The sequence below is a fragment of the Puntigrus tetrazona genome, chromosome 11, assembly GCF_018831695.1.
Source record: "Puntigrus tetrazona isolate hp1 chromosome 11, ASM1883169v1, whole genome shotgun sequence".
Taxonomy (NCBI): Eukaryota; Metazoa; Chordata; class Actinopteri; order Cypriniformes; family Cyprinidae; genus Puntigrus; species Puntigrus tetrazona.
In genome coordinates, this window is record NC_056709.1 from 22,288,837 (window position 1) to 22,302,519 (window position 13,683).

At 37.5% G+C, this 13,683-nt stretch overlaps 1 protein-coding gene across 2 annotated transcripts in view; it reads left to right on the forward strand.

Annotated features, from left to right (window-relative positions):
• ephb2b (eph receptor B2b) overlaps positions 1 to 13,683 on the forward strand; it is a 145,360-nt gene that overhangs the window by 113,230 nt on the left and 18,447 nt on the right. For both annotated transcript variants that reach the window (XM_043252519.1, XM_043252520.1), the window contains exon 6: positions 11,935 to 12,059. In XM_043252519.1, coding sequence (XP_043108454.1) covers positions 11,935 to 12,059 — 125 coding nt within the window. The remainder of the gene's footprint in view (positions 1 to 11,934; positions 12,060 to 13,683) is intronic.

Here is a 13,683-nt window from a genome sequence, read left to right on the forward strand (position 1 = left end):
TCAGACGCTGCCATTGCAAAGGCAACCGAAGACTGCTGTTTTTTGGGTTTTTTTGTCTACTCATGCCATTGTGGTTTAGATTACTGTGTTCCAATTATTTCAGAGGGGCTGCAGCATTGATTTGTACTTTAAGTGTCTGTATGAAATGTGCAGTTGATCGTGCCAGATGGGTACTGGGAGTTCTTAGGGGCTCAAACGGAGACAGCTATTATTTTATGTTCCTCATCCCTGTTGGCTACAGACAGATCATCAAACCCATCCCTGCTTTAGTCTAGTAAAGCTCCACGTTCTAGTGTTTGACAGTTTTTTAATTGGTTGTGACACACCGCTAACATCAAAATGCAAATAATTTTTCAACATTTTCATTACTCAGGGGAGGTTTTATCTGATCTTTTGTGCAAAAAGCGTGTGGGAAGAAATGTGTCTTTTGCATCCTGACCTATAACATGCTGGGTATATCGTGTTCTTATCATCACACATATAACCAACTATATACTCACATTACCTACGCGAATGATTTACTCCCTCCTATCTACTATAAGTTCACTCACATTCATTCAGACAGCTTCCAAGATCCAATTAAGACAGAAATGTGAGCATAGAGACAACATGCTAAATATCGTCACTGAAACATGAATGCGCAACAGGTCTTAGAGGTCAAGGGCGGATTCAGACTCGCTCTCATAAACTGACAGGGATCCTGTAAAGACTTCAACTTTTTACATTCAATCTCTGAACAGTTACGCTAAGAGCATTTGAGACATTTAGGGGACTTGTGAACGTATGTTAAACTGCCATAAGAGCTGAATGATGAGGCTTTCACTGTTTTTTTGAACAAGAATTGACTTATCGGCTGAAAACAGAAGGATTGTTATATTTGCTTCAACCGAGTCAGCTGAAAAGCATCTTTGAAACGAAAGCCAACTTTTCCCCCAAGCTTTATGGGTCCACATATTCTTGGAGAACTGCCGAGAATTTGTACCATTTTACCCAAACCTTACATTTATGTTACATTACTGCTCATAAAATAATACTGGGACTGCAATTAAAACTTAAAAGTCTTTGTTAAGTATTTCGTAATTGTATTTGTGTGTTTTTGTGTTTTTTAATTCAACCCCATTATTTTCTTTCGGTCATTTTAGGATTTTTTTCTTCTGCAGATATACATTTATAATCACTTATTGCAGTGATTTTGAGAAACATTCTCATTGCTTGCCGAAGGAGTAACAGCCCTTGGGTGGTGTACTTTTTCCGGTGCTTACAGACTGGGCGGACTATATCTGATCTGCTGCTAGTCATTCATGTACTGTATAAATATGGGTGGTCATGTTATGTGGTTTTATCTTTGTGTTGTCGCTACAGTAAATACTGTGTTTGAACTGAAATGGAAGTTTTTAGTTGTGAAAATTACAATAGATTTTTTTTGTGATTTCTTATTAAATGACCAATTAGAGGTTTCTTTCACTAAAAACAGGTTAGCATGATAATTCTCCTTCTCTCTTATCTTAGAATTAAACATGCTGTTTTGCTGGTCTAAGTAAGCATAGCACACAGTAGTTACTTATTGATCTTCTGTTTAAACTGAAATCACATCTACAGAATTATATATATGAATCGATAGAAAATAAGTACAAATAGTACAAATATATAGCTAGAGAAACGAGTAAAATAATTTAGCTGTCCCACGATAACAGTTAAGTGAATTAGATTAGAGCATTTTGTGTTAAGCTTTAGAGTAGGTCTGCTTAGGACACTTTATTTTATTTCTAAAGAGCTAAGAAAATCTCATTTTCCATGATATGGCTCCTTTAGTACCTTTTACATAATGAATTGCTATTGCTTTTATATACATTTTTATAGAATGATTGTTCCCCATATGTTTTCACTCAGCGGTGCCCTGCTTTAACCCGTGCTTTCTTCATTCTGGGGTCCCTCCCTGCTGTTGGGATGTCCTACCCCCTCTCCGCCTGTCACTTTGGATTAGCAGCCCCGGACCTCCGTCAGGGGGAGCTGTGAAAGTACTCACTCCAGCTCCCTGTTAGCGGACTGGGCCCCCTGGGACAGGCCACTAGGACTGAGGGGCCTGGGTCAGGCTGTCCGGGCCTTTAATTTCGTCTGGATTGGAGGGCTTTGGGGTTACGTAAACATCTTGTCACCCCTCATTAGCAAAGGCGGCTTCGAGCTTCGAGCTTCTCGTTTTGTGCTCGCAGTGAGTGTTTTTGTCCGTATCCATGTGCAAGCATTAATTAGACACGTTTTTAAGCCTGGCTGCAGAGAAGAGGATATGTATGTTCTGCAAGAGGAACAAACAAATAAGAAAATTAGAAGTGATTACCGTAAAAACCCCGATTTTTTTCCTTTTTTTCCCTTCCCGAGTGGCCCCCTTTTAGATCTTAGGCTTGATGATGAGATTTGTCGTCAATTGAAATTCCTATTTGCTAAGCTCTCTGCATTCACTTTCTGTTCTCAGACGATTGTTTTCAGGAAGTTTCTCCGCAGCTGCCGCTATCATCCTCACCTAGGCCTTTTCACACTGTCCGTCAGGATCTCACACACAGTACAGTTGAAGCGTTCCTCAAATGGCTGAAAAAAGAGCAGACAAAGCGAGCAAAACTCGGAATGTTTGTACGCTGGACAGCCTTTAAAGCACGAGTTATACTTATGGGTGATACATCATGGGCTTAAACTGTCCTCGTGCACACTTATTAAGGGATGAACAATTCATAAACACTGCTATTATGGGGAGAGTGTTATGATCTTGGCCTTGGAGAGTTCTTTTCCAGATCTTGTTGAATTATGACCAGACTGCCCGCTAAGTATCAGGTTGGTGGTGTTCTCTGCATTGACCCAGAATGTAGCTGTGAGTAAAGCTGCTATGGTTCACTTTCTTCTGCCATTTTTCTCTGCTGAGGAATTTGTTTTTTTTTACAACGCTTTTATTATGTAGGACAGTGGTTCTCAACCGGTGGGTTCGTGACCCAAAAAGAGGACGTGATAGGGTTGTGAACATCAAGAACGATAAATGACAAACCATGTAATTATGCTTAAGTTAAATATGTATAGTGTGTTGTGGACAGAACCACTGATCCTGGAACAAATATATGTATATTGAAAAAAGAAAAAAAAATTGACATTTTCAACTTCGTTCTGTAAAAAAGTGAGAACTTGTTATATAACTTACATTACTGGCAGAATGAACTTGGTCATTGTACAACTTAGGGTTAGGGTTTTAAAGACCCTCAACTTTTTTTGTTTTTTCATCAGAGAATCAAATGGCAGAAAAAATAATCTGTCAAACTCTTATTTCAAGGGTTTTGAGTTTAATGGGATGAAATTAAGTTCAATTTGAAGTAGCCTGAATGAGTATTACTAACTAGTATGATTAGCCTTAAAAAATAAATAGGATGTACTTAAGCGACACCTAAAATTATGGCCAAGTTTAGTTTCTGCATTCTGTTTGCCTTTTTTAACTTATCTCGTTTTATCATTTACATATATATATTGATTGCTTTAATACAATGACCACTTAGTTTGATAATTTGTTGTAATGCAGTGATGTGCATACATTAAATGGCTTAATTGTCCTTAAATGGCTTAAATACAAATTAATTTGATGATAATCAACAACAGCGTAAGCAGCAATCTGGATCAGTGTCCCTCAGAGGTCTAAACAGAAACAGCACGTCTTGCCTTTATTAGTTTAGTGATTTGTCTTAATTATGGCACACCAGCAAGCTTAACAAAGCCGTATTGAAGAAAGGCACAATGTTTTATTGAGGCAATTTTACAGAGGTAAACTGGAATGAAGGCCTTGAGCTCTGGGCAGCTACAGTAATAGTGCACGTCTGTGTCAGGCAGCTGGAGACACAAAGACAGCTTTTACCTTTCCCTTCTGCTTGGCTTTCCTCCCTTGTCCCCTGCAGCTCTGCATCAACAGGGCAAGCAAGGTTAATCAGTCATCAAGTAAACCCAAACTGACTCCAGGCCCTTCACTTTACTTTAACACACACATGTGAGACCGGCATTTATCAGGGCAAGGATAGAAAACGTCCGCCCGGGTGTCCCTCTCTCTGGAAGTTTTATTAGAGCAGTGTGTGACAGATCGCCTGCAATTTGTGATTTGCCTACAGTCGGGAAGCACTTGGGAAGTGCCACTCAAGAGGCCATTTAACTTACCATGAATGGAGAGAAATACACATGGCTCAGTCAGCTTCACTCTGCACATATTTCTGTTCTACCCTGGGAAGAGATGGATGAATGGAAACTGAAAAATCAACAATTCTGTCAGCGATGTTCACTCAGCACCATGTGTTTGAGCTTTACATCATTTGCCATGTCCTGAGTTCATTGCAGACCTGTATTTTGCAACAGGGAGATGTTTTAATGATGGTTTGAACAAATTAACTAATTTTGGTATAATAGTTAACATTATATTTTCAAAATAATCTGAATAAAATCAAATCTGTATAGCGTTTATTAATCTAGGTTTTAATTCTATAATTCTATTAACCTCATTGTTAAGTGCCGCAATTCTGTTTTAAACGTTTACAAATAATTTATAGCTTTCTTTTTATTTTTTCAAATTACTGAAAATTTTCAGTGTGTTAATAGTGCACTCCTTCTTATTACGATGGTCAGATATTTATTTATTTTCTTTCTTTTTTTATATATATACACTACCATTAAAAGGTTTGGATTCAGTGATTTTATTTTTAAATGGATTATCTGTGCTCAACAAGTCTGTATTTATTTGATCAAAAATACAGAAAACATATTGTGAAAAATTGCAATTCTAATATTGGTTTTCTATTTTTATACCCTTTTAAATATAATTTATTTCTGTGATGCAGATTTTTTTTGGAACCTGTGATATTATATATAAAAACACATATTTTATTTTCATATATTTATTTGACTATTTGATGAATGGAAAGTTTTTTTAGAAGTCTTTACTATCACATTTTATCTATGTAACGTCCTTGCTTATTAAAATAATTAAAAAGAAAGTTTCTGTTTTTTTACAGTGTCCAAAAAAAATTAAGAAGAATCGTAATTTTTATGTTAAAATATAGAAAAAATCTTACTGATCCCAAACTTTTGAGTGACGCTGTATATATTCCATTTTGCTTAGCATGTTTCCAGTCCAACGCACTGTTTGAGCGTAACAGTTGTTGTCCATCACAGCAAACTCCTGGCAACATTAGCTCCCGGCCATTAGCTTTCTGCTTGAGAGTCTGGCACACCCAGATAAACGGCCGACCCATATGCCGTTTCCTTCTGCCAGCTCACTCCGCACTCTATTGCGTCATTCAGCATTATACACTCCAGATACTGTTTGTTTATCCATTTCATTAGCCCAAGGTGAGCAGTACCACATGTGTCAGGCTTTTCTTAATACCTGAGGAAATGAATTGGTTCGTTATCAGATGGGGGAACCATTGTATGACTGAGTTATATTATGCAGAGTTGGGTCTGGTAATCTGGCTCAGGCGCTGTCGGGTGCCAGTGGAAGATTTATGACTTAATTATCTTCAGAATTGCTTTGGCGAACTCCTGTCGGGCCACCAGAGATAGTGATGCCACCGGCAGCCTCCCGAGAAAGTGGCGATAGAGAACTAGATGATTCTATTGCCACGTAATTGAGTAGTGCACTCTCGTATTTTACTGTCTTGACCTTATTGCTGAGAGACGTCCATTTCGGTATTCAATATGTGCTCACCTCAATGAGGCTTTCAGATAAATGTAGATTGCCACCTGTAATGCCAAAGAGCAAGCCTGTGCTTTTTTTTCCCCCCACCTCGGACATGGATCTTTCCCCGAGAAGTCTGCCCTTTTCATGCCGTGCTTCACAAATATAAAGCGGGCGGCCAGTGTGGGAGCACTGTGACAGAAGGTGGCAGAGAGGGCACATATGGAAGGTGCCAGGTGGGGTCAGGGGGCAGCTGGGCTGGAGACTCCACCGGACACCTGGAACACTGGCAAAGTCCAAAATCACAGCTCCCGTCCCGTCACATGCTGTTGCATACTAATCACATCAGGTGTCATTGGAGGAAAGTAAGGGCTGTTTCATTTGCATCAGCCAGGGAAAAGGCCTTCATAAGTATGCAGCGCAGTCTGCGGGAGCTGTTGACTATGCAGTGACCAGTGCATAAAATATCCATTTCATTGCCGAAAAAACAATAATGTAAGTGCATATTGTTGTAAATGAGAAATCGTGCCAGTTACTTAACGCTTTGATGCATTAAATTATTTTACGGATGCAATACATACAATACAGCGAGTTGAAATCATTTAAAACCAATAATGTTTGCAAAGAACAGTGTATTATTTTGTAATCATCCCGGATTAACTGAATATCACAGTGACAGGTGCAAAGGCTCAATTAGACATGTTGATTTATTTCTGGAAGTGGAGAAGTTAATCGTGTCTTCTGAAATGTTTAAAAAAGGCTGAGAAGCATAAACAAATGTCTAGTGTAATTTGTATGAAACTGCAGTTTGAAATGACTCTGAAATTCAGTGAGGCTTTACAAATGACAACAAACATTCATTGTATTTATTTACACTTTACTTCTACTTCTTGTGCATAGACTGCGTGGCCATCTGTTGTAGTTCATTAAAAACTGCATAGGTTTCTGGTAGTGATGCTCCGATCATGATTTTTCATGGCTGTTTCCAGTACAGATTTTTTACAAGCATATTGGACGATTTCGATACCGATTTAATATAACTGACATCAGCATTTAGCTTTTGTTTCAAAATTGGGTTAAAAGTATATAAAAATGGTCTTAAATGAAAACATTAACGGTAACCTTGTGAAATTAAAATGCAACAACTGCACAGTTACAATCCAAACAATACAATCAACACACACTGACCAGTCCAAACAAAGATGTTACAGCATTTAGCACTTGTTATAAAGAAAAAGGTCTTTACTGGACAAACTTAATGTTAAACCAAAAAATGTTTAGTGCAACAAGTCAAACAAAGATGCTACAGCGGGCGCTTTTTAAATCAAAATGAGTCATAAGGCTAAAGAAAAATCATCCTGCTATACAAAACTGACGTTTACTTCTTTTGCTTACTTCTTTTCAAAAGTGCAAGCATCCGCACCAGTACACCAATGGCTGTTCACTTCTTGGTATCTGTTTTTTTTTGTGTTTGTTATGCACAAATGACATTGCAAGCATACTTGCAGAAAAAATCGGCCAAAAAAAGACCAAATAAAAGACCTATCATGCATTAAAAGTAAAAACTGACCAGTTCGGATTTATGGCCGGTCAACCAGTGCATCTGGTCATATCATTCAAACAACAACAACTTCAACTAATTATACCGTTGTACATTCATGCCATGAAAGTAGATAATATGCAGATGAAAGAAAAATCAATATTTGTACTCTTGTATTTGACTTTGCAATTTGCTAAATAAAATTGGCATTTTTTTAACATAAAGGTCCTAAGCTAAAATCACGTACAAGCTTGGGCTCACATGATTAGCTCACTGCGCCAAGTCTCGACCCAAATAAGTCATGGCAGGATAACAAAATCGTAAGAGCTAATATAATTAGTCTTCCTCTCTGTTAACAGAAAGAACAAGAGTTGAGCAGGTTCCTTTGCTTAGATGTGATGTGCCAACAGACCTCTTGTTGTCTGTGAAGTTCATGAGATCTGTCAGATGGCAGTCGATATACATCATACCCATTGACTATCTATGCGAAAAAAAAGGAATGCTAATGTGCATCATTGGACGGCTGCCATTTGCAGACTTAGCCCGGTTTTCTCTAAATACCAGTTCCTAGAGCAGTGAAGAGTGAATGTGCAGAGGGTTTGAGATTAGACTCAAACTCTCTGTAAGTGTCTGCAATCTTCTTAAGACACTGAAGTGCCTACTTTTGATTTAGCTTATGGTGTGTATACGAGTACATTAATGCTTCAATCTTTTCCAGTGCAGATGGTTTAAAGCTTGATGTACTGAAAAGGGGGCGCGCTGCTTTACGGCACTGGAAACTCTGCGGAGACATAAAACCCTCAATCCAATACAGATGGGAAATAGGGACGCCTGCCAGACGCACTGTTTCTTGCAGCATTTTTTTTTTTTTTTAGGAATCTAAAAGTTACATGCAAATGTAGCGGGTTCTTCCCCTCCATTCTGGCTCTCTGGACGCGAGTCTCATAAATAGGGACTCTCGCAGTGTACGCTCTTGAGAGGTAGAAGAACAGCAGCTGCTGTCGGTTTGTGCTGGGAAAAACTTTTTTTTTAGTTTTACCGTAAAAGGGGCTAGGGAGTCGACGGGGGTGGACGAAATTTATAAGCACTGACCTGCGAGGGCTACTTCCACCAACCTTACCAAATCACTATGTCGCTCTTCCACACCACAATTCGGCTCCAAATGAGATCCACATGCCTTCCAAACCTATTATATGGACCCGTAGTGAAGAGCCAATGGGATTGAGAGAACATTCCACATCAGTCAGAGTCTTTTATTTGATGATTAAGCCGAGCTTTTGGTTACACATTCCTTGCTAACTCACAGTTGACCCTGTCCCTAATCATCGCTCATTACACACCTATTAATATGTATATTTTGGTGTAGGCATTTACGTATACATTGTAATATTTTATTTTATATATTTGAAGAGTTCATTTGCAGAAACAAATCAAATTGCAGTTGAGGTTTTTTGGACTAGGTTAAACAACTAAAAACAACAAAATAAAACATTAAAGACATGATAACATAATAATAAAAAAAAACATGATTTTTAAAATGAAAAAAAAAAGTTTTTTTTACATATCCTTTTATTAATTAAGTATTCATTTATTATTAATAATAATAAAACGAATACATTTAGCATATTATATTAAGTGTTATTTAACATTAGAAATCTTTCACGGTCTGTGCTTTTTATTGTTGGGAACTTTAGGCGTGGTATTTGTTGGAATTCTAAGAAAGAATCCAGCATAACGTGGCTGGCCGTAGTTATAATGGCTGAAAGGCGCTTATTTACCAGCTTTGGATCAGAGCTCATGAAATGTTTTTTTTTTTTTTTTAAAGACCAATAAACTTATATGAGTGGAATTAACTCAGTAAACCCCTTATATTATTTATTATAGATCCTATAGTCATTGAAGTAAAGATATACTGGCATTAAAGCATGAATTGGGCCTCAGAAATGATTGCATAATTGTCATAAAGAGTGCAAAAACCCCAGTGTCTGTCATATTAGATCCAGAAGAACAGCTCGTATAAATTTTGATGCCCAGAACTGTGATGAATAAATAACAAATGGACTGTTTGGATATGTACAATATGTATGTATAAGCTCATCATTATTCCATCCAACTTTTAAACATGACTGTTCCATTCCATCTGGTTGCTTTCTTTAGCGCCCATATGCAAATGTTATCTATTCCTCATGCTTATGTTTTCTGCACTTCACGCACAGAGACCGAGTGCAAAGCATAGTGTGATCACTCCAATGTGTCCGAACACTCCGTCTGCCAGGAAAAAGTTAAGCACCTAGGCTTGCAGATAAATAGCCCTCATCAACTGTACCATAGAGAGTAATTGTGTGGAAACACTGGAATCCTGAAAAAGTAGAACGGACACTTCACTAGCTGTTATAATCATAACTGTGAACTCACTAAGAAGATTTGTATGTTGTCACTTTCTCACGCGTCATACTCTTGTTTTCCTTTCATTTGAACTGTGATGCCCTCGAACTTTCTGTGATGGAAGGCTGTCATTCCACTACGAGGAAAACATCCTCCAGTAACCGGAAAACCATAACATTTTTCAGCTTTCTCAAATTAACATATGTTCACCCCTGTGAGCTCTTGTACATGCCCTGACTGTATTTGCATTATTGCAAATTGGATTACCAGAGACAGGCTGGACGCAATGTAAATGGAGCACACAAAGCGCATATGTCTTTAATGATATATATATATTCATGTTTAATGAGATGCCTGTACGCTTCCCCATTGAGGAAGCCTGACTGCTTGCCTTATTAGTCCTCTGTTGATACAGCATACCGACATTAAGGTTGACAAGATGCTGCCGGTTGCTTGCCTTTCATTACACAGCTCTGTGTTGGACTGAGCATGATGGTGAATACCGACAGAGGAATCACAAGCCCTCCCGTAGTGTTCAGAGACCCGGGAAGCCATTCATTATACTCTGGCATATATTTATTAACTGGCAGGGACAGCAAGAATGCAGCTTGTTCAGCATTATGGCCTGTGTTTTCAATAAGTATGTTTTGATAAATGAACAACTGCTGGTCACAGGCCACACTGTGGATTAGGACTGCAGCAATTATTATGTAACTGCAGTTATTAGAGATTATTGTGCACTGTAGATTACACTGCAAACATACAGAAATTGAATTTATTATATTTTTATTTTATTTTAGCAATAAACGGGATTTCTCCTGTGTGCAGTAGTCAGGTTGGAGAAGTTGTATTCGATTTTTTTTATTTTATTTTATATTATTCTTTTTTTTTGTCACATAGGAAATGTTATTTATTGTATTCATTTTAATTAATAAATGAAAGAATTTGTACAGAAGTCAGTTTGGACAAATGTAATTTTATTACATTTTATTTTACAATAAACAGGGAGAAAAGTTAGATGGTTGAGGATAAAAATGAAAAAATGGCACTTAATGCCCAAAAGGTTGCTGACCCCAGATATTTATTAAGCCTTTGCTGTAAGTACCATGAACAAAACAAACAATTACATTAATTTAAATGTTATTTATTATATTTTACATTTTAATTAATAAATGGGATAATTTGAACAGAATTCAGTTAGGACAAATTTAATTAAATTTTATTTTATTTTGCAATAAACAGCGTGACAAGATAGATTGAGAAAGTGGTTAATAATGTTTATTACTCTGCTGTAAGTAACACAAGCAAAACAAACAAATCACTACACACATTAAATTTTATAGCAATTAATTAAAAGTCAAAATGTTACCGATACCCGTAGGAGGAAAAATTGCTAAAAAAAATGAGCAGTGCTTTTCTAAGCACTGGACTCAAGACCTCCTCTATTACCTGTGCATTCAAGACAGATTTACAGCTCATTCTGGGATCTCGAGAGCAGGAAATAAGCACACGAATAAGCCACTTAAGCTCTCCTTCAACCCCAGAGACTGTAAGCTCAAACTGATAGCAACCACGGGCTTTCCCACAGAGTGGCTTTTTCACAGAGAAGTGTGTGCCTGAGGAGAGGCCCGTGTCTTAAAGGGCCTTGTAGACGGCAAGGGCCATAAATCCTGGCCTCTCCAAACCCCACACAGCTCCAACTGCGTTCCCGAGCATCTCCATTGAGTTTTTTTTGACCTGGTATGCCACGCTCTAATGCTTAATAGCTATTAGGAACACCCTGGACTTTTATTTCAGTAATAAATGGACGGAACTTTCTTTTGTACGGCAGTCAGGTTGGACAAGTCCAACACAACAGAGCCACTAATATAGGGTTTGACACACTTTCCCCCATAATTACCAAGCACACTGATAACTCTAGAATTCACTAATTCTAAGACATAAAACACCAGTTGTGTTCCCCATACTTGTGGTTTTCATGAGTAGAAATTGCACCTGGTTTTATTTGTTTTAAGCACACCACACAATTAGTCCTCTTTCCTTTTGAGGAGAATATAAAGAGAGATTTCAGGCTAGATTAAATGTCACTGAGGAACCATGACAGAGACAGAGACTGAGCCTGGCCTGGAAATTTCCATTGCTACCTTGTATATGTGTTTCAGCACAGTGTGATTTACATCTGTTTAATCACACACCATGATCTATGATTTAATGCCTCCATCACTGTATACAGTAAAAAGCATGCGTAAGTTGATCCACAGCTTGATTAACATTATTCTTTATATACTGTATGTAATATGACTCTGTCTTTTTTTTCCAGCTCCTTCTACAGTGTCCATTATGCATCAGGTCAGTCGCACCATTGACAGTATCACTCTCTCCTGGTCCCAGCCAGATCAGCCCAATGGGGTCATTCTTGACTACGAGCTGCAGTATTATGAAAAGGTATGGCATAAACACACTTGAGTAATGCGTAATGCATGTTACACACTTATAATGTGGAATGCATGCAGTGTCATTTAACATCGGAGACATACATTACATATTCTCATTTCGTGAGAGTATCTTATAAATGCATTAGTTAAAATTCAGTTGCTGTTAATGTTAATGTGGTAATGATAATAATGATAAATATTATTAAAATATTTTTTTACACAAATTCTGTGATTTAAAAAAATTAATTAAAAAAGTCACTGTAAAGGCATAATATGTAATGTAATAATAATAATAATATGTAAATTATGTTTAAATTGTAAAAAAGTAAATATGGTAATTTTGAGTATTATATTTAAAAAATAATCCTGAAAAATATATTACAAAAAATATAACATTCAAATTTAAAATATTAAGCAGCAACTGTTTTAAACATTGATGATAATAATAAAATGTTTCATGAAAAATGTTTTCTTCACAAATATATTAGATCAAATAAATATTTCATAAATAAAGAAACTTCTTTCAAAGAAATATCAACAACCCTAAACTTTTGAACAGTAACAAATGTGCAGTAATATATTTTGAGCCAAAAGGCACATTTGACAATATATATACATTAAAGAGCTGTTAAAGATATAGTACTTTAAATATTTTATACTTTATATTATTTACATTTATATTTATATAAATATTATATATCCAATTTACATTTTTATGTTGCTATTTTGCTATGTTGCTATTTTATTTTTAACGTTGATGTATTAAAGTTCCTTTTGAGAAGTATTATTTGTTTACGGTTTCTGTTTAAGAGGGCTTTTGGCAGCTGTTGGAGATGACTAGGGGACTCCTGTTCTGTCGAGGGTTCTTACAAACACAGCCACTCTGCAAAAGGCTGTTGTGGTTTGATCCGGATACCAGTGGCTAAAATAACAGAGATTTCACTGCAGTAAAAAAACCAAAAAACTATTTCACTTACAGATTCCTCTCTGTCAGCGCGGGTGCCGCAGAAAACACACACATGCTAACTTGTGCTTGAGAAACTCTCACACCCACATAGCATGCCGATATTCTTTCAGTCTCCCATTTTGCTCGCTTTGTTTCACCGGTTGACACACATAAGACAGCCACACCCTTAAATACAACACGCATGGATTGACAGATACTTTCTGTCTTTTCTTTCTTTGTTTGTAATACGCATACACAAGCTGATGGTCCCCAGGGCTCTGCTCCTGTTCTAACTCTTTCCTCAGTATAATTCCTTTCTCAGACAGTGCTGAGGACCGCCTGTCAAAACACTCTTCTCATACTGCAGCAAAGCTCACATCACAGAGCTCAGAAATAGAGCTGACAGGAAAAAAGCGGAGCACTCAAGTAGTACATGTATACACACACACACACACACACAGAGAGTCCTACATTTTCTGCTTCTCCTTCACTATCACTCTTTCTCTTCTTCGCTTACACAAACAGACACTCAAGTGGCGCGACAATGGCCACAGCTTTCAGCTCAGACTAATGAATCGTGGCTGGCCTGAAAGTGTCAGCCACCGTTCCTCTGCCCAGCACCCTCAGTCGAGCTCTCCTGATGGGCTTTGATGAGATAGATAGCCCTGTTAGAGAGCCATATGTACAC